Consider the following 27,336-nt stretch of genomic DNA (forward strand, 5'->3'; position numbering starts at 1 on the left):
TGTTTTCAATTCTGGAACTATCTTGGACAGTGCTAGTCTGGGGGGAAACCACGCAGCTGCACTGTGCAATGAAGACATATGTCGTTTTACTGTAAATCTAAGTGAAATTACTTTTGCAATGGCATGTAATGCAACCTTTAGTGCTTAGGTGCTTGTCTGCAACTTGTTCACCAGACCAAACACATTCTGAATGTCCAAATTAAGCTGTTAACCTGTTCACTAGCTGAAGACATTAGACGGGATGCTATGTTCGTATTTGTTTATATCACTTTCTGTTAAGTCCTATTTGACTGAAATTCTTCATCTTTGCTCTTTCCTTAAAATCTGCACATTTGAATCTGATCACAATCCGTGTACACATTAGGGTGGAAAAATAGACTTAGCTCTAAAAAGACTTTCACAAATGCCCATCTGAAAAGGCTTAAAAGGCTGAAGTTGCTGAGAAACAGGACACCTGAGAAACAGTGAGTGATAATCTGTGTAGCAATTAATCCTCTTTCTCTCACAAATGGACTTGAAAAAGTGCAAGCTGATATTTGCCTAATTAAAAGGTATTTTCAGCAAATTTCAGTTTTGCCAGGATGTATTGCTTAGATGCCATGGTCTCAGGCCCTTGAATCTCTTCATAAGAGGGATCAACACCTTGATTGAAACTTGAACTAGTGTAGCAACATCTCTTGCCCCCAGAAGAATCACAGGTTTGGCAGTATCGCAAGTAAGCATTACACCTTTGTTGAATTTTGTTTAAATCACAGCAATCGAGGTGAACAAAAGACCTTCGTTGTATTTACCCTCGCTTCCACAGCCAATAGATGTGAAGGAAGCAAAGAGGCATTCTGATTTAGGAGAAACACAATCCTCTGCCTGCTCTTCAGTGGAGAAAGAGGCATGATAAATAAGGGAAATCCAGCTCAGGAGCTCGCAGCAGTGATTAAAACACGCACTAATCAACCTTTTCCTCTGTAGGGATTGACTCTTAACTGTGTAATACCCTTCCGAGGAGGTGCAGAAGTGTGAAGGACAGTGTATCCAACCTGCCCGTTGGAGAGGGCGCAGGTCCCACTCCGGTCCCGTCTGCTGGCTCTGGGCAGGGGCTTTCGAAGATCTTGCCAAATGGCCGTGTTCAGGCAACGTGGATCCCACCGCACGCCAGTCAGCCTCTGATCTGGTCTGTCTGTCAGTGATAAAACCACTGGGATGATTCCAGAGAGGACAAAACAGGCCAAAGTTTTACTAATTCTGAAAATCTCAACTCCCATCTCCCTGTGCCCACCTCAGTTTCGGATATAACCCATCCCTTGAATATAACCTTCCCCATGCCCTGCCTTCCGCTGCTGCTGCAATGTCTGGAAAGAATGGGATCTACCTGAGGGGACTCTGCACCACGGATCACCTATGACTCAAGGAGCATCTCCTGCTGGTATTTTAGCTCTCCGTGGGGAGCTGATTATTCATGTTTTGTTTGCTGGTTCAACTTATTTTTAGTTGGCAGAAACAGCTGTGAGGGGGAGAAGAAATAAGGAACAAAAGCCAACAGCATGATTAACTTTTTAACTCAAAACATTTCTCAATTAAAAGAAGCTAAATATTCCCTGTGCTCCTGGTACCACTTTTGCACGTCAGCAGCTGCTGCCCGCCCCAGGAACATTACGCAGCTTTATGGATGGAGGAGGAGGTGGATCCGCATGGGAGAAGGCCTGTCCACAGCAGTTCGTCCCCTGTGGTCACTGCACAGGACTGTGGGCCATCTAGCCGCCTGAGCTCAGCCTCCCCAAGCATAAAATGAGATCACTGGTGAGATTTCAAAGTTATCCCAACCCCTCGCGAGGGTGCATGCGCAGAGAAGCATCCAGAAGTTCATGTTCTACTGATCAAAAATGCTTGTGAAATCTAGAGTTGTCCTTAAACAAAACTCATACACATGCTACCAGGAAGAAACCTCAGCTGCGCTGGGATTGACGATGTTTGTTCAAGGCACATAACGTTGGGAAAGTTTCCAGCCACCACAAATCGTGACACAGTCACTTTATGTCCCACAAAACGACAGCTCCTCTTCTTGCTGCTCTTTCCTAAACGCCTCACAAAAGTCTTCAGGTGAGCTAAAGCAATAACAGATTTTCCCTACGTCGCTTTGTTTGTCTGCCAGCCTTTTCAACACACCTCTGCCTTCTGAGGATCAGGGCTTTCCTCTGAATCCTTGACTCAGGTTTGAACTTTGACTCCTCATTGTCTTCCTAATTCCCCCTCACCCTCACACAAGGCCACGAAGGGGCAGGAGCAGGGCTCTGTGGAGGTAAAGGGTTGATGCCGCAGTTCAGGACATCAGAAATGGTCTCTGTCTGGGCAGCCCCACTCCTTCCTTCAGTGCGCGTGTCCTCCCTGCTGCTCTTGCTCCAGCACTGACGCCCTTAGGCCCCGGATACTCAGGGTGGAAATAAATTAAGTGGAAATAAGACACAAGCAGCAGTGGAAATCAGACACGAGTTCCCTCAGCAGTTGTCTGGTGTAGCTCCCCTGGCCGGGCAAACCTCGGTGCCGGAGCAGGTGGCTGTGGGTGAGCGGCACCGCAGAGGCAGGGAAGGCTGCTGCCGGCTGGGGCCTAGTGTGGAGGAGGGAATCACGGCCCACAGGGCTGCGGGCTCCCACCTCCGTGCTGGGCCCCGGGGTGCGCATGGCGGGGTAACACGGCCCCGGCCCTGAGGGGAACGGGCGCGCAACCGGCGCCTTGCTGTCATGGTAACACCCCCCACACGGGGGGGGTGTGTGTGGGGGGGTCCTTGCCCCGTACGCATGCGCCGCAGCCGCCGTGTCCGCGAGATGCTCGAACCGCCAACTGCCCCAATTCGAATTCGCATCCTCGACGCCCAATCACGGCCCGCGGGGCGGGGCGGGCACCGCCTCTCGTCGGCGTTCCGGCCAATCACGAAGTCTGCTGTGTTTAAAAAAAAAGTGCGCGCGGCTGGTAGGCGTCGCTCAGAAGAGCTGGGCCTATCGCGGGCGGGAGGAGTTCCGGCCGCCCCAGGGAGACGCCTCGGGGGGCGCGTCCTAGGCGGAGCTCGCCGCCTGCGCCTTCCCTGACCCTCGCTGAGCGGCGAGGGGGCGTGGCTGAGGGCCGGGGCGTGTCCTCCCGCGGGAAGCCCCGCCTCCCCGCCGGCCGCTTCGGTCCCGCCCCCTCGCGGCGCCCCTCACTCGGAGCCGGTCTGGGCGCGGCGGCCGGCGGAGTCCGCTCGGTCCCCGGGGACGCGCTGCGATGAAGGCGGGCGGTGAGTGCGGACCGGGCCGCGGGCGCCGTTTCGTCCCTCTTCCTCCCTCCCGCTCAGCTCTGAGGGGCTCCGCCGCGGTCTCTGCCCCCGCCCCGCGCCGGGCGCCTCCTGAGGGGGCTCTGAGGGCGGGAGGGCCGCGCGCCGGGAGAGCGGCGCCTGCCTGGCCACCGCCGCGGCTCCCGCCGGCGCCTGAGAGGCCGCCGGGGACCGCAACGGCCGTGGGGGCCGCCGGCGGCTCGGTGGCGGTGGCGGCGGCGGGGACCTGGCGGCCGCGCGCCGAAATTCAAACGGCGGCGGCGGGGGGCGGTGCGGGCTGCGGCCCGGGCGGGGGGCTCGGGGCTCCGCCGCGGGGGCACGGTCGGGCAGGGTTGCGGCTTCCTAGGGCCTCTCGCCGCAGAAACGGCTCTGCCTGTGGGAGCGGCCCGCGGAGCGCTGCCTGCCGCCCCGCCGGGTGCCGGGGCCTCGGTGCCGTGCCGGAGGCCGCTCTTATCCCTCTTGCTGGAGGAGCCGTGGCTGTGGTCGGCGGGTGTGTCTGAGCACTCCTGCGCTTCTAACTGCGAAGCCAGGTGTCAGGAAACGTAGATTGCGCGTGGAATAACAAATACGACGTCTTTGAACTTGTCGGGCGCAAATTGACATGCGGGAAACCCCGTTCAAACATAAAACCCGGTTTTTACTCTAAGGATGGATGGAACGGTGGCACGGGTTTGCCCAGAGCGGTTGTGGAGTCTCCATCCTCGGGGACTTGCAAACCCGACTGGACGTGGTCCTGCGCAGCCTGCTGACCCCGCTGGGGCAGTTGGACCAGATGATCTCCAGAGGTCTCTTCCAGCCTAAACCACCCTGATTTTGTGAAGCAACAAATTGAAGATTTCCCTGTGTGATTTCCTGTCTCTTGAAATTGAATTTTCTCTTCCCTGAGTTGCTGAAGTGCCCCGTGCTCCCGAGTCATTCGGCTGTTCATACAGGTTTAATTGGCATACCGGTGTAGAAGCCCATTTCTTTTTCATGGCAATAATACTGCTGAAGTTTGCTCCAGAGAGGGGAAGAGGATTCAAAGGATAGCAGTATTCTGCCCTGTGCACGTCAAAAAGTTTTTATTTTCATGGGAGTAGCTTTTTAATCAAAGACAGGTAATAGGTAGGTACATGGTGCTGGTGAGACATTGGATGCTATTTTGTATCAGGCTGGTGGTTCATTTCATTAAACCTGAAATGCAAAGGAAGTTAATAGTATATATGAACAGAAAAACCTGTATTAGCACAGTGGTAGCCATGGCTCATGGACCTGTCGGGAATCTGCAGGCTCCTCTTAAGGACCCTGCTGAAAACCCAGGTAACCTTCCCTTTGCAAACTGAAAAACGTGTATTAAGTAATTGAGTCTGATGCAGCAACTTTGCTTTGAACAAATTGTCTGTAACCTTTGCATTGGCTATGCAGTCTGTAAGTCTGGACACTTCCCGGTGCTATGGGCTGACATGCTCAGGGAGAGGTGAGGGTGTAACTGGCCAGTCCATAGGTTTTTCCTATTCACTGCATGGGCAGCTGGTAAGAGCTGTTGCTCTTATCTTCTCAAAGAGAAATGCAACATGTTGCTTCTCCGGTCTCTCACTGAAGTCGTGTGTGAAGAACTGGAGATTAATATAAGATCGTGAGGTTTTCCATATGTTAGGTTATAACCAAGAGATGTTAAACATCTAAAGTAGAAGAGCAAGCAAAAGGGGAAAAAACATTCATGAAGAAAAATACTTGCCTCATTAAAATTCTCTATCCTCACCTTGACTTTTCAGCCACCTTCTAGTTTTCATCTCATTCTCTTTCACTCGAGAGCTGCACCATTCTCTCAGCTGATGCCTTTGACCCTATAATCTAGTGAGACTGCATAGCTCTGATTTGGTTTACTTCATAGGTAATAGGGGGCAGTTTGGTATATGTATTATACTTTGACTCTGCTGTTTTCATTTAAGTAAAAAAATCTTCAAGCTAGAAATGAACCAGCGAAAATAGGGTAAGCAATGCTAGCATATGCATGTTGCACAGTATTGGACTCTGTAATGGAGTCTGTGTTTTTTTTATTAAACTTTTTAAGAAAAAAGCCAGTAAATAAATTTCCCAAGTATAATCTCTTTGTGTAAGAGTTAAACCGGGTTTGAAAAATACAACGAAGAGATCTTCTGTGATAAAGACAAAGGCCCTTATGTGGTCCTTTAATTTGTGGGGCTCAAGCTTTCACTTCAGAATCTACTTTTTGAGCCCTCATGTCTGCAAAGAAAATGTTCAGCCTTTTTTTCGCTCAGAAATGGGCCTCTGTTGCTTGTATGGACTGCTTCCTGAGAGCTATAAGAGGCTGATGTGGACACGAGCGGTGTTGGCATCTCCGCTGTTGCATGGCAGGGCTCTGAAAGGTACAGCATGAACCAGGATTGATTCAGGTCCACCTCCCCAAGCACCGCTCTGGGAGGGTGATCCTTCACTGCTGCTTGCGGGCTGGAGATGGGGAATGTGTTTTTTTTCCTCCTGGCACTTTTCACTGATTTGAATTTCTGCCGTTTGTTAGACTGCTGTGGGTGTTGGGGCTCCTGAGTGCAGGCAGGCCAAACACTGCGCTATCCCCAGGAGATGGCAAAGGGATTGGGCTTTCTAACATGGACTATGAGTCTCTACAGCGAGCAGTACTCATGTGCTCTTCTTCGTTTTGCCTCATCTGTTAGATCATTTTCCTCTCTTGGCGAATGCAGTGAGGGTAAACTCTGTTGTAATGAGGAACATTAGAAGACGTAGGCGATGCCTTAGTCTACAAGGTGCTGAAACTTCAAAAAAGGGCTTCCTCGTTCTCAGGGATCTTCCATGAGCACTCGTGGCAGCAACTGGCTGCTTAGAACGATGGGCTTTGGGCTTGAGCTGGTTTGGTGCGTCTTAACTTCCTAATCTCTCTGGTCACGTTCCAAGGACTGCTATCAATTGAGAAGGAAAAGTTGGGGCGTGGGGGAGGTAGATGAAGTTGTAGTAGTGACAGTTTAACTAAACACAGTCAAATGATGGAGTTAGGGCACGGAGGGGTTCTCCTCGATGAAGAGGACTTGAGCATGAGCCATCCCTTCTGAGCCTCTTAGCTTAATTGACTAAATTGAATGAGTCACTTACTACTTTGAGCCTTATAGCGTGACGTGACACATGCTAAATCTCTCTGATTAATATGTTTTAAGAAGTGTCCTAAGCTGCAGTAAATAGGTATTCAAGTAAAGACGTATTTATGCATGTGTACACTCCGTAGTGCCTTTTTTCCTTGTACTGTTCCATCACTGACTGAGGTGTCCCATGGTTTTGTTTTCCAGTGATTCACTGTAGGTGTTCCAGGTGTTTTTCTTTCCCTTCAAAGCGAAGGATAAGAAAACGACCCCGAGTCCTGACGTTGTTAAGTCTGCCTGAGGATGTTCTTTTTCATGTTCTGAAAGGTCTTCCTGCTGAGGACATCCTCTCCGTCAGAGCTGTGAGTCTGCTTCTGCTTCTGTCACGTGCCGTGGCTTATCTCTGCCATTAGGAGCCAGGACTGCACATGGAAAAGGCTGGCTTATCGTGTCAGAGTAAACCTAAAGAAAAGCAAAGAATACATGCAGTAATTAATTAGATTTTTGCTATCCCAGTAGCAGTTTTATTTCTCAGTACTCAAGCTTAGGAAGATTAGCAGTAGTATTTGAGTGCTCTGTGTAAATTTTCTGTGGGAATTGGCCTGCTAGATCACCATGGCTGAACAAATTAGTTTGGTTTGGCATCTCTGCCTTAATGATGATTAGGCAAGCAATGAGTTATGATTAACTTGTGATTAATTAGTTACCTATCTAAAATCAGATTGCAAAGAACTATTCTTCTGTTGATCCCTTTATTTTAGTAATTGTTGTTTTACGCTCCCCCCTTGCAGGTGCACTCACATCTTAAATACCTTGTGGATAATCATGCTAGTGTTTGGGCATGTGCAAGTTTCCAAGAAATATGGCCTTCTCCAAACAACCTGAAGATGTTTGAAAGGTAAGCTTTAAGAATCAAATTTGTCTGACATTGTAGAAGAGGATGTTTGAAGGTAGATACACAATTCTAATCAGTCCTCACTGTAAGTGGGGGATCTGACTTTCCCTTTTTGTAGAAGTCTTTGCTTAGGGTGATGAAGAATTGTTGATTTCATGTCTAAGCTGCAGCTTATAACCCCTGTCTCTTTAACTGGAGCGGGGCCCATTGCGTATACCAGAGTTATTTCTCTTTAAGGGCGTTAATATTCCGTGTGGGAACATAGCACATTCACTAAAATCTGTTGCTGGTACTTCCATATGAATGTGCAAGTGAAATCAGAAGCTCAAGAGCATAACCATATTTTTGAGCTGGTTTGGTCACTTCTTGTGCAAACCAGTGTATTGAAAAATAGGTAAATTTCAGTATTAAAACAAGTGAAGTTTGAAAGGGTAATAATAAATCTGCTTAAAAAGGACAGGGAGTGTCTTTTTATCCATCTGATTTGAAGGGGATCCATCAGTTTAAATGTCATGATAATTGCTTTGCTTCTGACTATTGCTTCTTTGATGCATGTATTATCTTCTTTCTGAAGAAGACTATTATGTGCACATCAGTTTGGGAGGGAGGAGCACAAGGGTTTGATGAATGTCCTTGAGGGTACAAGTACCAAAACGTGTTATTGCATTCTGGCGTTGGGGATGTTGCATGGGAGTGGGAAAGAGTTCCTACGAATTGTCAAATTACCCTGGACATTGGCATACGAAAGGGTTGCAGCAAGAAAAGCCTCAGCATAACTTGTGTTTAACGCTTATGGTTGGTGATCACCAAATTCGCAGCCTGGCTTCCACTGAAGTAACTTGTTTGAGGGTGGGGGCCTGGAAGCACCTACTGATTTCAACCTCAGGTATCTTCTCTGTTTCCCATTCAGGGCTGCTGAAAGGGGTAACTTCGAAGCTGCTGTGAAGCTGGGGATAGCGTACCTGTACAATGAAGGCTGTAAGTGTGGAAGCTTGTACTGGGTCTTTGGGGAAGATGGCATGACAGAAGGAAATATAGATGAGCTAAAGGCTTATTTATAGATAGAGACTAATTGTCTCATCATGAAGTTGGCACTTTTACTGGGTGCTTACAAAGCTATTTCTCCTGTATCTCAAACGCTGATGCTTTTGTACCCAGGTTCTAGAGCAGTGAAGTGCAGTGCCCGCTTGCTGCCTTCAGTGTGTGGTTAGGTCTCATTTACTATCATGCCTCTTTAGTTTTACCTTCCAGTGCAGCTTAAGCGCTGGCCGCTAAACTGCTAGGTGTTAAATGATAGTATCGTGCACAGCTCTTTTGGAAAAGAAGTCAATGCATAGCTTATGAATTCATGTTTAGAAGTTATCCTTTGTAAACTTCTGGTCGAACTTGGCTACTTACCTAGTCTGATAAATGTAACAAAAGGGACTGACAATTGACAGGAGGAGCCTCCTTGCAGAGGGTACTGGCAAGGCAGGTGACTTGCATACCAATTTGTTTGTACACTGACAGGGATGAACATTGCTTTGAGTGTTGGTATTTGCAGAATGCCACCCCCCGCCCCAACTTAGGGTTATATGTTCCTAAAGACTGATTGTAGTAAGATTTTTCTTCTTTTGCCATCTCCATGATTTTTAAGGCTCTAAAGGAAAGACACTGTTCAGTCTTTTCCTGGTTGTATCCTATTGTCTGTCTTGGCCTGACTAAATGCCAAGCACGCGTTGTGAATAAACTCAAAACTATTTCTGGCTTTTTTTTGTTCAGTATCCATCTCCGACGAGGGTCGTGCAGAAGTGAATGGATTAAAGGCATCGCATTTCTTCAGTCTGGCAGAGCGTTTGAATGTGTGCGCAGCCCCGTTTATCTGGCTTTTTATCCGTCCTCCCTGGTCCTTGAGTGGAAGCTGTTGTAAAGCCGTGGTCTATGAGAGTCTCAAAGCAGAGTGTCAGTTGGAGAAAGTAAGATTTCTTTCTGCCCTTGACTTTAATATAGGCTAGTAGCTGCATCTAGTTATTTTAGAAAAAATATTTTTGTTTCCCCAAGGAGCTCCTATGCTCTTGTTGCTTAAATGACTGTGGATCAATCATTTTAGTGAATTTATTGCCAAACAACAGTTGGTATATCATGAGTGCCAGAGGCCTGTACTGTCTCTTCTGAGAGATTCAGTACTGTCTCAAAGATAACAAAACATTGAGAAAAGCGAGTGGGAGGAATGATTGAAAGGCAAACAAAATTGTAGTCTGGAATTACTAGCAAAAATTGCTATTGTTTTTTGTTTATCTTTAACAATGCTCTATCTTAATGCTTTCTTTAGGCTCAAAAAGGATCTATTCTCCACTGCTTGGCTAAGGTCTTGAGTCTCTTTGAGGTGAGCAATGTTTCTGATTTGATGTGTATGGGTACTTTTTTTGGTGATGCTAATGCTGTTTACCTTGATTAAAAAAAAAAATAAAAATCAGCCAAATGCTCTTATAAAGTGGCCTAGGAATTTCTGTTCTCATGAGTTTAATGTACTGGTTGTTTAAAGGAACATTATCAACTTAGTTTATTGAATTTTACAAACAGTGAAATTAATTTTGGCTTGATCATGGGCTTGCAGTGTGTTCAGGTCCCAAAGGAAGCCTTCCAGTCATAATGCATATCAAAAAAAAAAAACATATCCTTCAGTGGCAAGCAAGCCAAAAAGCTTTTGTCCAGCCGAGGAAAACCACTAACTGCTTCCTGAGCCTGGATCTTCAAATGACAGCACTGAGTGGATGTGGGAGCACCTCTCATCGGCTGAAAGGGACTCACAACCAGTCGATTCTGCTCTGTAGCTTTCAGTACAGAGCTGTTCTGTAGCTTCTGAAGTATTCAGATCTGGCACCCAGTTGGCTGGACAGCAAAAATACCATCATGCCTTTTGTTCTTAGGATGAAGAAAAAAGAAAAGAATCCCTTGAAATGTTTGAAGAATCTTCAAAGCAGGGTTGTTTAAACAGCTCCTACCTCCTTTGGGAAAGTAACAGAAAGGCTGCTGTAAGTAGTATTTTTTTGTTTCAAAACAACTTTTTCACTGTAACTTCTGGACCTCTGTTTTGTGCAATGAACATACACAGAAAGAAATTGCTGTTCCTCAGAGCTTACCTTCTTCATAAACAAGGAGAGCGCTAAGAGCTCTCTCAAATGAGCTTTGGTGTCTGCCTTGGTGTTTTAAAGTAAGTGGGTCTACAAGCAGTTGTAGCCGAGGTGCAAGCAGAAGTTCCTTTATACTAACTCTGCTAAAGGCATAGGCACTGCTGGCTAGTGACCCTACGGCTTACTTGGGAACAGGAGCGGGGAGACTGCCTGCATTGCCATTAATAAATCTGCCAAAGCTCTCGTGTTGGAATCCCGAGTGACCTGACTCATTTCCTGTGAGACCTTGGGCAAGAACTGAAGAAAGTTTCTTAAAAACAACGTTGTTGTCATGACGAGAAACAGACTGGTTGCTGAAATAGTAGGTGTAGCCACAGGCAGTGTTTTTTCTCTGGATACTAGTACCACAATCCTTCTGTTTGTTGTGTAAAGGTAATGGTTTTTGAAATCTGTTTACATTCCTCTCTGTAGATGTCAGATCCTGGCAGATACCTCCAAAGTCTCAGGAAGCTACGGGACTATGCGGCAAAGGGCTGCTGGGAAGCACAGGTAAGACTGACTTTTCCCAGGAAAACTGTTTTCATTTGGTCTTTCCTATGCTGTCATTGTAGGCTTAGACTCCTCTCTTTAGAAGCAGTAATTTAGAAATTGCTGAATAATATCTCTATATGCATGTGTGTATTTACTCTGCAGATCCCCACCTTTTGGAAAATACTGCATGTCTGTGGTACAATCTGAGTAAGGATGCATCTTTTGACGGGCCTAAAAGCCTACCCCCAAATAATGTGCACATCCAACATTTAAGCCAAACTAAGAACTACTGATTCTGTTACCTTTCAAGTAGTTTGTTGTGCTCACTCTCTGTTTTTAGCAGGAAAATTACAGGACCATCCTGTGCTGCTTTAGTTTGCTTTTAGTAAAAACAAATAAATAAATAATACTTTCTTTTGTGTAATCTCTACTACAGATAGCTTTAGCCAAAGCTTGTGGGAATGGAAACCAACTGGGATTAGAAGCAAAATCTTCCAGTGAAATGGTGTCTCAAATCTTTCAAGCTTCTCTTCCTACCAGCAAGCAAAGTATCTTCACTGTGCAGAAAGGAATGAATGAAACAATGAGGTAAAAACTCATATCTGGGAGTCAGGCCACAGCAGAAACAATGCCTATTTCCCTCTACATCTAGAGAGGGAAACAAATCTAGAATAAGTAGTTCATCTGTTGGAAGATGGCATCTTTTGCTTTACTCTTCTGTGATGCATTGTGTACAATCAGAGAAACACGTAACATTTTGCAAAGAGGAAATATTAGAGCCTTTATTTCAAGCCCCGATGAAGAACTGAAATGAGGAGGTTTTCTCTGGACTCTAAGTTCTTGCATCTGTCAAGACTAACAAGCTCTTCAAGAACTAGGGGCAATTGTTTGACTTGTCGGAGGTTTAGTTACTCTACAGTTATTTTAGGTGGCCTTTAGCCTCCTAACTGGTATGCCTCTTTCCTTGTGCAAGTGCCTATTAATTGTAGGTTAGCTTCTAATTCCATTTCACAGACAACTGGAGATGACTGTTGACCCTTCAGAGGATAACAGACCTCTGGTTGCAAATCCTTATCTCAGTGCAACATGTCATTATTCTGAAAATTCTTTTGGTTGAATTTCTTGGTTGGAACTTTTGAGTGGAGAAGGGACGTGGGGAGGGTGTTCAGCACAGGTTTGGATGGCTTCTAACTGCGCAGATTGTCTCTCTCTCTCTTTCCTGTCTAGGTACATCCTGATTGATTGGCTGGTAGAAGTGGCTACCATGAAAGACTTTTCTAGCCTATGCCTTCACATGACAGTGGGATGCGTGGATCGTTATTTGAAGCTGAGACCTGTACCTCGGGCTCGACTACAACTTTTGGGAATAGCCTGCATGGTCATTTGCACACGGTAGGGGTTCTGACTGGTGAACAGAGGTGGTTATTGTGATCAAACTAACTTTTACAGCTCAAGCTTTTTTCCCCCTTGTTCATAATAATACTAGAAAAAATCTTTGGCTTCCCTCTACATTGACTGCTGCTTGAACTGCGTTCACGTATAAACACTCACAATCTTTGCAAATGAGACACAAAATGTTATTTTGAACATGTTTTTGAATATGAAAAAACTCTGTAGTGGTGGATTGGTGTAAATGCATTCCATCAGCAATTGAAGTCTTTCATGCCATATTAGCATGAGGAACCCTCTAAGGAACAACTGCACCGGTGGTGTTACATAGTTTAGTCTGTTACACTCAGATGAACAGCAAGGTGTGGTGGAAAATTAGTCTTCTGTGTTAGTTCCCTTAATATCTTGCATCTTAACCTAGAAGAGTTTTCATAAATGAGGAATTAGGAATGTTCTAGTAGATGGTTCTAGCTTAAAGGTGAAATAAATGAAGAGCCGCTGTTTGTTCTTTTCTGATCTGTACCTGGGAAAGTACTTTATAAAGTTGTTTTAACTCTTTGGTCACATCAGGTGCATTTATCAGCCACAAAACCAGTAGTGCACTGGTGCAGGAATTTCCTTTCTTCTGGTATTAACTGTTAATAATATTTAATATTGCAGTTTCATCAGCAAAGAGATCTTGACAATACGGGAAGCCGTGTGGCTAACAGACAACACGTACAAATATGAAGACTTGGTCAGAATGATGGGTGAGATCATTTCTGCCCTAGAAGGAAAGATAAGGGTGAGTTTGGAAAGTGGATGGAATATTTCATCCCTTGGGCTGGTACTGAAGTCAGGCTATTCTAATTAGCACTTCTCCTTATCTAAGATGTTGGGGTTTTATGCGAGTGTTCTCAATCAGCTGTGAAGACCATGCACATTTCAGAGCAAGCAGATACAAAACCCTCTGCCCTTCAGTAGATATTAAAACTTACGTTTTAAGAGACCATTTATTCTTTCACTGGAGAATGTTTCAGTGTCAGTGTAGTAGTTAAAAAAACCAAACCAACCCTCCCAGTATAAAGAAAACGGCATCTCCTGGAAACAACTGTTCTAAATACTTAGTGCTCGTCTTGTATTGCCAACCTCTGTTCTCCTTTATGCACTAGATACCTACCGTTGTGGACTACAAAGAAGTATTGTCAAATGTAGTCTCACTGGAGAGAAGAACTCTTCACCTTTACAGCTTCATTTGTGAACTGTCACTCTTAAACACAAGCCTTTGTGTGTATTCCCCAGCTCGGCTGGCTGCTGCAGCACTGCTGCTGGCTAAGATACTACACAGGCAAGGTAAGAACAGCCTCTTCAGTGGAGCTGCAGCAAGGTATGTCAGTCTGCCTTGTCCTTTTAGGGAGCTGCTTTTGTTTGTTTTTTTGGTGTTACTTTGTCTTTAGGCAAGATGTCCCAATCACTTGGGGGGGTAGAGGGGGACAGGTATAAGACTTCATAATGAAGAGTTGAGTTCAGTCTATTTTACTTCTTAATAGCTATGATGAACAAGAGTATTAGCATCAGTCTATGCAAGCTTTGTGTTTAAACGAGACTGAAGATTTCTGTTCTTAAGTATAACTTCAGTTTGGCAGGTAAACCTATCCTTGAAGCTAGTTGTGAACTTGAATGAACTGTCTGCAGGCATAAACTTGTAGAGACCATGATCTTTATCCCATAAAAAAATCTGTCTGATTACGGAACTACCAAGCTTCACAAAATGGTCATATGTATTCTCTTCCCCAGCACGCCCCTGGACCAGCCAGCTGTCTGAGTGCACCGGTTTCTCTCTTGAAGACCTGTTGCCCTGTGTGCTAAGCCTCCACCAAAAGTGGTAATAGTTTTGGAAACTCTTCTGGGAGGGCACATGAGTACTTGGATTCCAGCTCTTGCAGACACGCTGCACCTACACAGGCAGCTTCCCAGAGAAGGACGTGGCTTCGGGAAGCTGCCTTGCTGCCCCCACCGCAAGGCACTAAGGCCTAGGGGCCAGTTCAGGGACAGCTGTTCCGTTTCTCACAACTGGTAGTGGCCCTGGGTGACAGGAAATGTGATGCTCCTCAAGGCTTAAAGGTTTCAGCTTGCCAAACAGCACTATTTTCAGAAGACTGCAACTGGCTTATTGGTAGCTTCAGAAGGAGTTCCAGTAGCAGAACTAGCTCATTTTTTAAAGAGTACAAGGCAAATATCTTGTTTACCTCAAGGAACAGAAAAGGAATTAGATGCTGATATGCTTAGAAACCAAGTGTCCTGGCTAGCTGCTTAGCAGCTCTGCTGAAACACCAACTTCCTTAGCACAGAGCTGAGATGGACAAAGGGGAAGTACTTTAATTGGCAGGTTTTGTTAACGTTGTTTCATATAATCCATTCTAAGATTGGGGCTTTAATCTTTCTTTCCAGCTTCCATGACGATGTCCCAAAGGATTATAGGCAAGTGTCCTTAACTGCAGTGAAACAACGATTTGAAGATGAGCGTTACGAAGAAATAGGCAAAGAAAAGGTGGGTTAGCTCTTTGTCTTCATTTGCTGATGTCTGCCACCAAGACCAAAGCTACCATATGGCAGGATGGAGTAAACTTCAAATAATGGGAATAATAATAGACTTTTGGAGGAGAGAATACCTAAATAAAGTGGTAGTTTTAAACTTGATCTGTGGGGCCTATAACTGCTCTGTTTGAGTACATGTGGGAAGAACTCACTAGGATAGATTTCTCCTAGAAAATAAAGATAAATAGCCACCTCCTGGCTATTTATTCCTTCTGGGAATCTCATGGTCTAATTCTTACTGGCTCTTTGATTTTTTTAGATGATGAGTTACAGCCAGCTCTGTTCATTGTTGGGTGTGAAACAGGAGGACCCGGAGCCCAGTCCCTTGCACACGAACGTGGTGGAAATTCAGACTTTCCTTAGCTCTCCCTCTGGAAAGAGAACTAAAAGGCTAGTATAACTCATCACTGCAGATGTCTCTGAAGATTAGCGTGAGCCTTTCCTCCTCTCTGGTATCCTGAGGTTTCATTCTTAAATATGATCAATTTTTCTGTAATTACCTTGCCATACCTATTAAGAGACAGAAAAGAAGACCTGGCTTTTAATGTGATTTCTGCATTTCCTTGCTACAGGAGGAGGGAAGACAGCATTCAGGACGACAGAGGCAGCTTTGTGACTACACCCACAGCAGAGCTATCCACCCAGGAAGAAAGTCTTCTAGATAACTTCCTAGACTGGAGTTTAGATTCCTGCTCTGGTTATGAAGGTGATCAGGAAAGTGAAGGCGAGAGAGATGGAGATGGTGAGGGGTTTATTCTCCTTATAAAAAGCAGACGAGAGAATTAAAACTGTCTTTTCATCTTTGCTTAAAACTGTTTCTCAGGCAACAGAAGCCTGAACTTTCAGCTGAAGACCAGTTGGGAAAACTCTCCCCCTTCCCCAGTGGTTATAATTGTTAAACTATTTTAGAGGTATATATCTGTTCTCTTTCTCTATACTGCTTCAGAATGTGATGAAGGGTTTGGTAGCTGCTTAGTGTTTCAGAGTGAGACTGTTTTTCAGATACCAGTGACTGGACCAAACGTGATGAATGGCCCACTGTGTTAGAAACGCTGCATTATCTGTTTGTTTTGCTGACACTAGGACTGGCTGTTCATTTTCTAAACAGCTCTTAGTACCTATCCAAACAGTCTGAGGGGGGAAGGTTGCTCTTATTTAAAACAAAGGGTGAACTTAATGCCCTACCCTCCCCTCCACGTGTAAGTGGACGTAAGGTTTATGGTCTTGCTTGTTTTTTTTTCTGCTTGATTCTGTGCTGAATGTCTGCTTGGTGTTGCCCAAATCAAAACTAACCTTTTTCTTTTACCATTCCACAGTGACAGGTCCCAGTGGGATCCTGGATGTGACGGTGGTCTACATGGATCCTGTGGAGCACTGCTGTCAGGACTCCAGCGATGAAGACAACCTAGCTGTAGAGTGGGCTGGGCACGCGGCACCACTGAGGGAGGCTAAGCTGCCAGATGACACTCGCAGCCTTTCAGCCTATCTCACCCCAAGAAATCCTCACCTGGAAGGGAGCTCAGGCTACTCTTCCGTCAACAGTGCCAGCCCTACATCTTCTGTAGAAGGCAGCCTTGGAGTACCTCTCAAACCTACCTCAGCACTGCCTCCTGGCAGTGCCATGAACAAGGAGCCATGCCTGCCTCACTACGTGGAATCGTGTTTACAGTCAGTCCGTGCTAGGCCTAGCGATGGCAAGTGTGACAGAAGGCAAGTCAAGCGAAAAAATGTGGCAGAACACAGTGAAGAAAGGGTGAACTTGGGCTGCTTAAGCCTCTGATTTCTTCATGCTCTTTACTTTTCTAGCATTCCTGGAAACAGTATTTCTGTTGTAGTCATACAGGGATGATAGTGAATAATTGTCAATACCTCCAGAGCCCTTCCCCTCAACTTCGCCTATGCCTATCTTGTAATTCTGTAGCTCACTTCTGGGCCATTTCTTTCCTTGATAGCTGCCTTTTTAAAGTGCTCCTTATTGTCTGATCCTCTGCAAATTAAGATTCTTCTCCATATGAAACTTTAGCTCACTTTTGTCATTCCTCACCAGTTACACCTTGGTGATAGAAAAGAACTTGTCATGTCCCTTGCTTTGCTGTGAGGCCTGGCACTATAAAAGAAAAGAATTGACTTTGGTTCTCAAGTTACTGGATGTAACACTATGCTTGAATTCTTCCACTTGAAAGACCTTTTTGCTTGATTGGTGATTTTGCTTGAAAAGGTGCTGTCTTTTCCTTCTGGCCAGGTACTGTCTCACTCAGCTGGTGCTTCCCTCTTCTATGTAAATACCATTTGCTGCACTGATACAAGGTTTTTATAGACACAATCAAGAGGTAAATGAAGGCTCACTGCAGGTCTGAGCTTCTTTTTTACCTACCTCTCAGATGGTTTTAAACCCCATTTGCCTCAGGCTCTAGTTGCCATGTTTTCCTCGCCTGAAAAATTCTCCTTCTGTGCCTTAATGCTTCACTGCCCTGTACTACAGTAAGGTGGTCTCTGTGAACTGTTAGTCTCTGCTGGAACAGCGGCTGGACTGCCACCTCCAGCCAGTGGCTCCATTTCATTTCCTGTCCTGCACAGTCTTCCTTGCTATTTCCATTAACCTGTCCTCAAGTAAAGCGCAAATCACTTGAACACTAGAAACGGGCAGCAACGCAGTTAAGGGCAGACAGTTTGTCGTACTGAAAGCCCCAATTTAAGCCTTGCTACTGGCTCCTAATCTGCAAGGGCAGCAATGCTTTTCTTATCAAACGTGAAATCTGTGCTGCTTTGGTGACAATTTGAAGAAACCACCTACACTGACCTCAGCCTGTGAACATTAGGAAAACAGCCTTCTCTCTACAAACAGGTAGTGAGCATTGAAATACCAAGGTACAAGACTTCCAGGAGTTGTCACTGAATTTAACACTGGAACTGGACTCCATAACTCTTCCTTTGTTTAGAAGTTACTGTGGCAGATGGCAACAGTTCAGATGATACACACACAGTGTAGTGACTTTTTTATAAAACTTTTTTTAATATAGATGGCTCCCTGTCTTACTTCAATGACTGGTATCCCACTGTCCTGGGGCTTGGAGAACTTGGGATGTTTGGGGATGAAATCAGAGTTTAGCTCTGAGCCAAGTTCTTATGATTAAGTGGCAGACGGAACTGCCTATAGACTATTTACATTAACATGAGCAGCTGGGAGAACCCTGCACAACATGGGGCTCAAACCACCATCACAACTCTACAGCAGCCCCAGAAGGAGAGCCTACAGAAAGGCCTTGAACATGCCAAATAACCAACTAGCAGCAGCCTTGGGCGCTTGTCCACAAAGTTTATTACAAAACTATGTACTGCCACTGTAGTTAAAAAAAAAAACAAACACCAACGTCCCTGATTTGGTTTTTCTGTGCCAGGCTTCACCCTTCTGGTGGCTACACTGCAGTTCTCCAGCTACTGCTTACAATGACTTGCCATGCAGGAGTGTCTTCACATTAACTTGTTACAGCAGTGGCTCAAAATTCAGCATTGGGTCACATTAAAATTGCAAAAAACCACTTATAAAAACCTCTCTCAGTTCTAAAACAGGTAGGTAAAAGTTAAATATTTGCAGGAAAGGCTGCACACTGCAGAAAGCTTTGAACTCTTTTCCTGTGCAAGTTTTCTTGATCTGAAAGAAAAGGCACAAAATACGAATTAATCACTTCAGTTCCTTCCCAGGAAGAGTAAATTAAGGGATGAGGAGCTAGCTCCATCTTCCTGGGGCTTGCTGCTTAATCCAGTGGCCTTGGCTGATGGAGAACCAGATCTGTCTCTGTATCAAGCCTCAGTCTTGGAGGTGCCTCATGGATAAAACAGAGCACCTGGGCCTAGAGAGCCACCACTTACTGCCTGAGGCAACAGAACCAGAACTACAAGCTACTTTCTGAAAAGAAAAAGCAAAAGATACAGCCCAGAGCCTCAGTTCTTTTAAAAAAGTGAAAAAAGGACCAGACTGCATCAGTCCGCATTTTGTTAGCACCCCCACACCCCTGCAGACTGTTCAGCCTTTGCTTTATTAACCCTTCTTGTATTCCTCCAACGACAAGTATTTCCAGAAAAAAATTGAGGAAACATATGCTGTAACACAGGCTAAGCCTGGCTTTGCGTAGCACTGGACTGATCTCTTAATAGGGAATGCTGAAGGGCCAGTACTCCCTCCACGTCGGGAGGAGCCCCTAGGTCTCACTGGGAGACATTTCACAGACCACCCGGCTCTGTCCTCGCCTCCTGACTGCTGCCTGCAGCACCCCGCGAGCAGGTCAGCAGCGCTGTGCTGCTCCTGCGCTCCCAGCAGCACAGGGGGACAAGCGCTTTGTGCTGCTGCAGTCTAAACCGCTGACACTTACTTAGGGCACCATTTTGATATCCACAGAGTCATAAGCTGAAGCTTTCATCTTTTCCAGTGGCTTCTTGAAGAGCTGCCGCAGGGCCTCATAGTCAGGCTTCTCCGCATACTCTAGTGCCATTACTTGCTGCAGGTAGCTCTGTAGGGCATCTGCAAAGCAAGGAACATCTGCACGGAGCAGCACAGCAACCCCAGTTGTCCTTACAAAGCTGCCAAATGGCCTTCTCGGACTGCTGTCCCTACAGACCGCTCACCCACCTACCTTGGCCAGCTGCAGAGAGAGGAAAACAAAACCAAAGACTAATAGGAAGCTCAAAGACAGGATGGAGAAATGACCTCTAGCCCCAAATGTTGCATTTTTAAAGCCACCAGAACACTTGCCTCTTCGGCAAGGCTCATGAATACAGATAATGGGTAGCAGCCCTCCTTATTTTGCTGTAAAGAAAACAAGGAATTTGTTTGCAGGAGGAGCCTGTCAACCAGTCCATGCAATGCTGGGTCACCGTCGCCGGACTAGCACCTCAGCACAGAGAAGGTTCTAGCTTCAGGTACAGTCAATCCTCCTTCCCCAAGTCCCGCCATCACAGAGAGCAAGCCCATACCTGGAATGGATCTCTGCCTGAAGCACAGTTGGAGAAGGCATTTCACATCTCCTTTGTACCTGGAATAATCAGTGCAGAGTGCTGTCAGATGAGAAGCAATGGAGCAGGCACCTGAACAGCCTGTCTTTGGCAATAGGGACAAAAAAAAAAAAGGCTGAATCCAGATGGCCACGTTCTGAATGGAGCAGAAATCAGGGTTCATCAAACACCCTTTGGCCAGGCTCAGCCTTCACAGTGGAATTTACCCACATCCCAAAAGTGTGCTATGACCGAGTGATTTCTCTTCAGTCACAAAACCTCCCTCACTGTTTTCTGTTGAGCATTTCCCAAAAGAGTAGAAGATTTCTCCTACTTTTCCTTCTTTTCCATCACAGTTTCTACTTTGTCCAGCTCATCAGACCAGGGCAAGAAGCCACAGAGCCATTTCAGAAGACAGTAGCCCAGAGATTCCAAGTCACTCCGGCGAGATGGTCCTGGTGGAAGGGAAGAGACATTCACATGTGAAAAAACAAGAGTTTGAGAGCCATCTTAGAAGAGGCCCAGGCTAGTGCCTCTCCTCCAAAGGCAAGTAAGGACTCCAGCACTCACTGCACAACCTTGGAAGTCTCTATGTGAGGTGCCCCTCCTGTAAAACAGGCATGTTTACATGCCCGCTTCATGAAGGGGCACAAGTCTGAAGAGCAGAAGTAAAGAAATGCAAGAGCTTCATTAAGATGTGCTCTAGGGTATCACTACTTCTGGGAGCCTGCTAACTCTCACAGTTGAGGAATCACCTCCCAGCCTCTGGAGGAAGATTTGCCCAGTCTGAACACTGGGAGACAACAGTCACATCCCAACCAGGAGAGGAACTGGCTGATTTAAAGACCTTTCCAGCTCTCATTGCTTCAAGGTCAGACCAGAGCCTGCTGCAAATCTGTTTTGGGCAGGGATGCAGTCTGGCTTGAAACAGATCCCTGCTAAGCCAGCACGAAGCAGCCCTGTTTTCTATTCCTCGCACACCTGCAGTAGCCAAGGCTCCAGATGGAGCAGGAGCATCCCTGCACCTCTTGCTGCAGTCGCTGAGTGACCTGGCAAGTCCCAACTCAGCAGCCCAGAGAGAGGCAAGAGTAAACAGCCCAAATAGGAACTTGGTTCCAGATGCATGTGAATGCCTGGAAAGCAGCAGTAACAGAAATGCCAGCAGGGAGCCCTAGCTCCAGAGAGCACTGCCACAGTAACAGCTCTAGCTGAGTTTTGCTGCTTGTGTCAGAAACAGAGACTCACCTGCTCCCTTGTGGCTGTCCAGACTGATAAATTCTATCGTGCCTTCATGAGGGGTCCTGCTGCCTTCGCGCTGAGCCACATGCTTCCCTCCTGGGCAGTAACGGAACGCAAAGCAATAGCCTGCTAGGGTCACCTAGAAGACATCAAGAAGTACGCATCTCAGCGTGTGTGTGGTGTGAATTCTGCTTACAGTGTAGCCTACAATCCTGCACCACAGCACCTGCTTGAGCACTGCACAGACTGCACTGCTCCCCTGCCCAGCAGCAGGAACCTGGGTGTTGCTCTATCCCATTTCACGAGCCCACCTTCACTGCCGTTTCCTCGCAGCACTGCTCCCGCTCCCTACCTGTGTGAGGTCTGCTGGGTTCAAGTAGATGTTCTCAGCTGTGATGTCCCCATGCACATACTCGTTTTCATGAATGTACTCCAGGCAGTCTAGCTAGGAGTAAACAGAAGAGGCGAGCATATCAGACTCCTTCAGCACCCTGGCTATCACTGAGCTGGACCCTCCCCAGGTCCCCACAGCTGTGTGGAGGAGCACAAAAAGCACCATGTCTCACAGCCTCTAATTTTCAAGTATCAGGTTTCTCTCATTCTCCTTACCCCAAATTCCTTCAGGGTGACACATTGCTCAAAAGATGCTACTCAAGTTTACAACAGGCTCAAGAGATGCTACTTAGAGACCCCAGCTAACCCCCTGGATCAGCTTTAAAACACCTTTGAAAGATCTGGAAGAAAGTTATAGGTCTTTTCTGAAAAAGTCTCTTAGAAAGTATTGGTTCTCTACTTACCAGCCGGACTACAATCTGAAAAGCTGCCTTCTCCCTCAGTAGGTGTAAGCCATCATTCAGGACGGACTGAAGAGTTCGCCCTAAGTCACAGAATACCAAAAACCTACGAGAGACAAGGGCTTAGCATGTAGCAGTACCTACCCGATTTGGACACTTGTCAAGCAATCCACCTGGATTAGACCCTGCTTCAATTCCAAGTTGACCTGGGCAAACGTTTCCTCAACTTTTAATAACAGAATGGGAGAGACATGCTGATCATGTGTTCATAGAATCACAGAATCATTTAGGCTGGAAAAGACCTTTAAGATCATCGAGTCCAACTGTTAACCTAACACTGCCAAGTCCAAGTGTTGCAGATGTACAGTCTGAGTCTCCCCTTTACATTACTATTAAAGGCAGGAATAAGGTGTCCCCTGGCCTGAGGGGCAGAAGCAGCAAAAGCAATGACCTCAGTAGCAACACAAGGACTGAAGGAAACAGGATAATGAAAGAGGCACACCATTTGTTAATAAAAGAGACAGGAGCAGTGCATAAGGTTAGGAGCCCAAGGGACAATGAGAAAAGGAATAGCAGACAGCAAGGAGAGAAGAGGGAAAGCCCGAGTAGATGGCAGTTGTGGACAAAAGAGCTCAGCTGTGCCCTTCGCAGAGCCACCTCACCTGTAGCTATCTGCATGAAGTCCAAAGCCAACGCAATTGGGGATTCCCAGCAACGGCATGGAGTGCCACTTCTTCCACTTCTGCACTAAAAGGGGAGAGAAGAGGACAGACTGTGGCAGACACTGCTAAGGAGCTCCAGAACGAAGGAGCTCAGGCAGGGATGCCCCTTCTCCAAAGGCCTGCTCTGCCCTGGGCAGCTCACAGCGGGAAGCCTCTCTCATACTGATTCCGTCCCAGAAATGCCAGCCTGATGTGCTGGGGTATTGGCATGTCAATGCACATAGCACTGCAGAGCAAGAGTAAGTCAGAAAGGAGGCTTGGAATACTAAGTGTAAGGCATGCGGTTGCTATAGGGCTAGGCAAAAGAAGGGGGCAGAGAGAGAGAGGGATGGAGAAGCAGGTTTTTACGGTCCTCCCAGAAGTGCAAGTTTGACATGGATTCCCCCATCACCCCTGCTCAAACACCTGCCCATGTTTTCTGGTTAGCTTTGCTCTTGCTCAGGTTTTTGGGTCAATGGAGTAAATACCAGACAGCAGCTGACAGAAACACCCATGGAAGGGGCACAGAAGAGGGAGCCAAGGCAGGTCATGCTGCAGGGCTGAACAGCCACCAGTGAGATCAAGACAAAGCATGGGTAGAGCAAGAAAGCTTCAAAATGCCAATACTGCAGTGTCCTAAGGTACACAGAGACTCCTGGGAGAGCAGGCTCTCAGCCAAACTTCTCAGCACTCTGGCACCAACCAAGCTGTCAATCAGTTTATTCCAGCCTGGCCTTCCAAGAGACTCACATAACCGATGAGAGGGGGATGCCGGTTTTCCTAACAAGCAGCCTAGTCCTTGCCCTTCCAAGAAGCACCAACCTGTGCCTGCCTTTGCAGCTCGCTGGAAGAAGTTCTGTTCATTGTAGATCTTGCCATCTTTGACATCCTAAAGGGAACAGGAAGGAGGAGCGTTACTTCAGCCACACACACCCTGCTAGAAAGGGAAACTTGGGCAAGACTGCTACAAGACCTTCACTACTCATTTTAAAGAAAGCAACAACCCCCCACCCCAAAAAAAATCAAATACCGGATCAGCAACAGAGCTGAGAACAGAGCTCAGGTCTTTCGGTTCACGATGTGAACCTGTGCCTAACAACCACATAAACTCTGAGCATCAGCACAGAACAAGGGAGTGGCTGTCTCACGTTGGACACTTCAAGCACTACCACTTAGCACTGTCTGTGGGTTAAAAGCGTCTAGACAATGCAGACCATCTGGCAACCTAGAGCGAGCTCTAGTCCCAAAGCTATTATTTTAAAAGGAGCCAGAGGTGAACTTCTTATCCACAACACAGATGAGGTTATTTCTGCAAACAGGCAAGTCCCAACAAAAAACTGTAACATTTTATTCTAGCTGTCAGAAAGTGAGACAAGTAAGAAAGTCTGTATTTGTGACATTCAAGTGTCTGGGTAGTGTGCCGCCACCTTACAATCCATCTTTTAAAATCAGCAAGCATTACTGCCCCTTACTGCTGTTACTGAGTGACCTAAAATGCATATAGTTTACAGTCAGTATGTATATATTTGCCTACGCACACACGTGTGTGTATGTGTGTGTGTATATATATATTTTCAACATACTGCAAGCTAACTTAGGACAGATGCTTTATGCATGGGAGGAGGCAGCAGTTTTATATTCTGGCTGGTCCGATACCAAAGGCCCTACCCACAATTGGCCAAGGCATCTGGAGGATCAGCAGGCCCAGACAACACAAACGACCATGTTCCAGTGGATATTTTATTCTGCACCTTGCCTGGTGAGCCAATCTGAGCCATCAAACCCAGGAGCCAAAATGCTCTCGTGTGCCATATCACACTCTACAGTCCTCTGCAACCACAAGGGCAGGGCTGCGCCCTCAGACTAACGAGCAAAACGCCAAAAGATGCCAAAGGTGCAAAACAGAGGAATTGGGAGTGTTGCGTACAGAAGTGATTACAGTTTCCCACCTACCAGTTCTAGTTTTGTGGCACTTAGCTGTGTTTTCTCATTAACACTCTGTTCTTTCTCCATCCTCTTAAATGGCTCCTCCCTGACAAAAGGGAGAGGGAGTTTTCAAGAGTGGGCACCACCAGGTCCCCACAGAGCCATTAGTCAGCACTGGTCTTCCCACAGGCGAGCAACCCCCAAGAGCCACAGCAGACAAGAAAACGGTCTTTCTGCTCTGGTTTGCAGGTTACTGAAAATCAATCATCAACTGAATTTCCATTGCAGAACAGCTATTACTGGAAATAGCACGTTTCTGGAGAACCCAAGTTATTGGCAAGTACCTAGAAAGCTGGCTCGGAACTCCAACTATAATTACTGTTTGATTTAAAGATGTGCTCTGGCCTTACAGAGTCTCTCAGTGCTGGTTCATCACACTATCTCGGCACAGCCACCAAATTCTAACCTCTCCGGTTTCCCCAGACTTCAGCAGGGTATGCGCACACTCACCATACAGGAAAAAAGCAGGTCTGACGTGAATGAATCAATATCTCTACCTTACACCACCAAATTCGGTTTTGGAGATTACAGAGCTTGGCGGATCGAAGAGGCAACCTTTTGGGATGAAGGCTTTTACTTTTTTTAATCCTTATACCTGTTTTCTTCACACCTTTGGTGGAAGAGCCAACTTCTACTGAAATCCAAGCATGACACTCTCAGGAAGTTATATCCATCTCCTAAGCTAGAAGGGGCCTCTGTGACCACTTTCTCTGAATTCCTCGGACACTCTTAGCCATGCAGGCCAAACGGGTCAGGCCCTGAACACAGTACACTACGCACTATTCCTTACCCAAACAGATCAAAACTCACAAGTTTGAGGGAGTATCTTTGCTTTTGAGGACAGGTTCCAGATGCTGACTGTGCTGTGGAAGGATGGAACAGATGTGGTTACAGAAGCACGGAAAAGAGGTACTTGAGTGTCAGCTGCATCATTAAACACAGCCTGCGCAGCTGGCTGTTACTTATCCTCTGCTTCTTTCACTCGGTCTTTGCAAAAGCATCCTCTGTGATGTGACAGCGTCTTCCCAGATTACTACAAAATAATTCTTACCTTGCTCCAGTAGCACAGCACCCCTGCCATGCTTCCAGTGCAGTTCTGCTTAAGTCACAGAAGCATCTAGGCATGGCTACAGTAGTGGGGTGCTTTGAAGGTGGTATGTAAAGAACAAATCATTAGTAGAATCTCAAAGGCACCCCCAAATTCATTTGCTGAGCATTCCCTCCCTTCATAGTTGTTGAGTCTGTAAGAGATGCCAAAGTCCCTTCTGCTCTGCGTGGATGTTAAGAGTTATATGTGGCCTTCTCCCTCCAAAGAGATTTGCACCTATTACTTGGCCTTGGGGTAGTTCTCTTCTCCTGCTCTTAGACCGAGCGCTATGCACAGGTTATCTGCTGCTCGTCATCCAAAAGGTGTTTCTAAAAAGCACCCTCCACTATAACAACAACATTTATCTTCTCTTTTTCTAACATCACATCTTTTTAAAGATGTAGGTGGATGCCCAGACTTTGCTATACAATAGCATAAGGAATTAAAAAGAAACTAAAGCCAAATATCAGGCAAAGCTTACTAATGGATAGAATTCCTCCTGAACAGTGTTTCCAAGTTAACAATGGAGAATAAGATCGAAACCTTTCCTTTGGAAGTTTACAACTAGACTGGAGAGAAAAGATCAGCACTCACTGAACAGCTGAGAAGCAGTTCAGATGATTTAGCTGCTTTCTTTTGGCCCCCAAAACAGGCTGAGAATCCCAGACTGACATTTAGTCAATGCTGACACCACCTACAACACAGGAACTCCTGTACGGTGCCGGCAGCATTTAGGTTTTGAACCTAAAAGCCAGGAGGAGGAGGCACGGCCCCTAACGATGGGCATTTCGTCAATTAACAGAGCAGCCCAGCCTCTGCTCGGGCCCACGCCAGTGCGCTGGGGTGCCCAGCGTGGGGACGCCAGACCCCGCGGGCCAGCCGGTCACTGCCGGCCGGAGAACGCCCGCAGAGCCTCATCCCCTCCGCGCCGCTCCTCCGCGGCGGGTTCTGGCGGTTTAGGGACGTCCCGACAGCCGCCGCCGGACACCGACAACGGCTGCGGGCCCCGGCGAGGCGTCCGGCCTGACAGCCGGGGACAGGCGGTGCCTGCAGCGGGGCCGGCCCCTGCCCGCCTCTCTCCTCCCCCCGCCCGCCCCGGACCCCACAGCACCTTCGTACATCAGCCCGCAGCCGCCCTGCTCCAGGAGCCGGACCAGCCTCCACTGCCTGCTGCCCTGGTCCGTCAGGACCGCGTCCACCGGCAGCGGCACCGCCGGGCCGGGCCGCGCCCTGCGGGGCGAGCGGGAGCTGGGCCTCGCTGCGGCGGCGGGACGGGCTGGGGAGGCCGCGGGGCTCCGCGCCGGCTGCCGCGGCGGGGCCGACGCTGCCTGCTCCGTCTCCTCCTCCTGCAGCGGCGGGGGCAGCCTCCCGCCGCAGGCCGGGCAGAAGCGGAAGGCGGGCTCCACGCCGCGCCCGCACCGCGGGCAGAACCGGCTCTCCCTGCGGGCAGAGCGGGGACAGCCGTCAGCGCCCGCCCGCCCCGCGCCGCGCCCCAGCGGGCCGCCCCGCTCCCCCCCGCCACCGCCACCACCTCGGGAAGGCGCAGGCCGCCTCGGGCCCCGGCTGCTCCGGCGCCGCTCCCGCCGGCCCCCGCCGCCCGCGGCCCCGCCGCCCGCGGCCCGACATCGCCCGCCCGGGAGCCGC

The 27,336-nt window shown here is 47.4% G+C and overlaps 2 protein-coding genes across 3 annotated transcripts; one reads left to right on the plus strand and one right to left on the minus strand.

Moving 5' to 3' along the window:
* The first annotated feature begins 3,170 nt into the window (after positions 1–3,170).
* Positions 3,171–18,260, plus strand: CCNF (cyclin F). The gene is made up of 17 exons (XM_075165768.1): positions 3,171–3,263; positions 6,599–6,753; positions 7,183–7,289; positions 8,197–8,264; positions 9,048–9,241; positions 9,598–9,651; positions 10,196–10,300; positions 10,871–10,948; positions 11,367–11,518; positions 12,158–12,322; positions 12,980–13,103; positions 13,471–13,651; positions 14,096–14,183; positions 14,750–14,849; positions 15,156–15,286; positions 15,469–15,638; positions 16,213–18,260. The coding sequence occupies exons 1-17, from the start codon at positions 3,251–3,253 to the stop codon at positions 16,674–16,676; spliced, it is 2,349 nt and encodes a 782-aa protein (XP_075021869.1). The 5' UTR covers positions 3,171–3,250; the 3' UTR covers positions 16,677–18,260.
* VRK3 (VRK serine/threonine kinase 3) lies at positions 18,199–27,336 on the minus strand. 2 transcript variants are annotated; one of them, XM_075165769.1, is made up of 12 exons: positions 27,224–27,336; positions 26,804–27,132; positions 25,416–25,468; positions 23,442–23,508; positions 22,581–22,665; positions 21,922–22,024; positions 21,477–21,569; positions 21,131–21,263; positions 20,220–20,340; positions 19,868–19,926; positions 19,267–19,415; positions 18,199–18,548 (listed from the first exon to the last, which is right to left on the minus strand). In XM_075165769.1, the coding sequence occupies exons 1-11, from the start codon at positions 27,316–27,318 to the stop codon at positions 19,267–19,269; spliced, it is 1,287 nt and encodes a 428-aa protein (XP_075021870.1). In that variant the 5' UTR covers positions 27,319–27,336; the 3' UTR covers positions 18,199–18,548. The 2 variants fall into 2 exon arrangements, with proteins under 2 accessions (XP_075021870.1, XP_075021871.1); XM_075165770.1 differs by lacking the exon at positions 25,416–25,468 and having other exon boundaries at positions 22,581–22,660; positions 26,812–27,132.

This window comes from Calonectris borealis, chromosome 16, assembly GCF_964195595.1.
Source record: "Calonectris borealis chromosome 16, bCalBor7.hap1.2, whole genome shotgun sequence".
Classification (NCBI taxonomy): domain Eukaryota; kingdom Metazoa; phylum Chordata; class Aves; order Procellariiformes; family Procellariidae; genus Calonectris; species Calonectris borealis.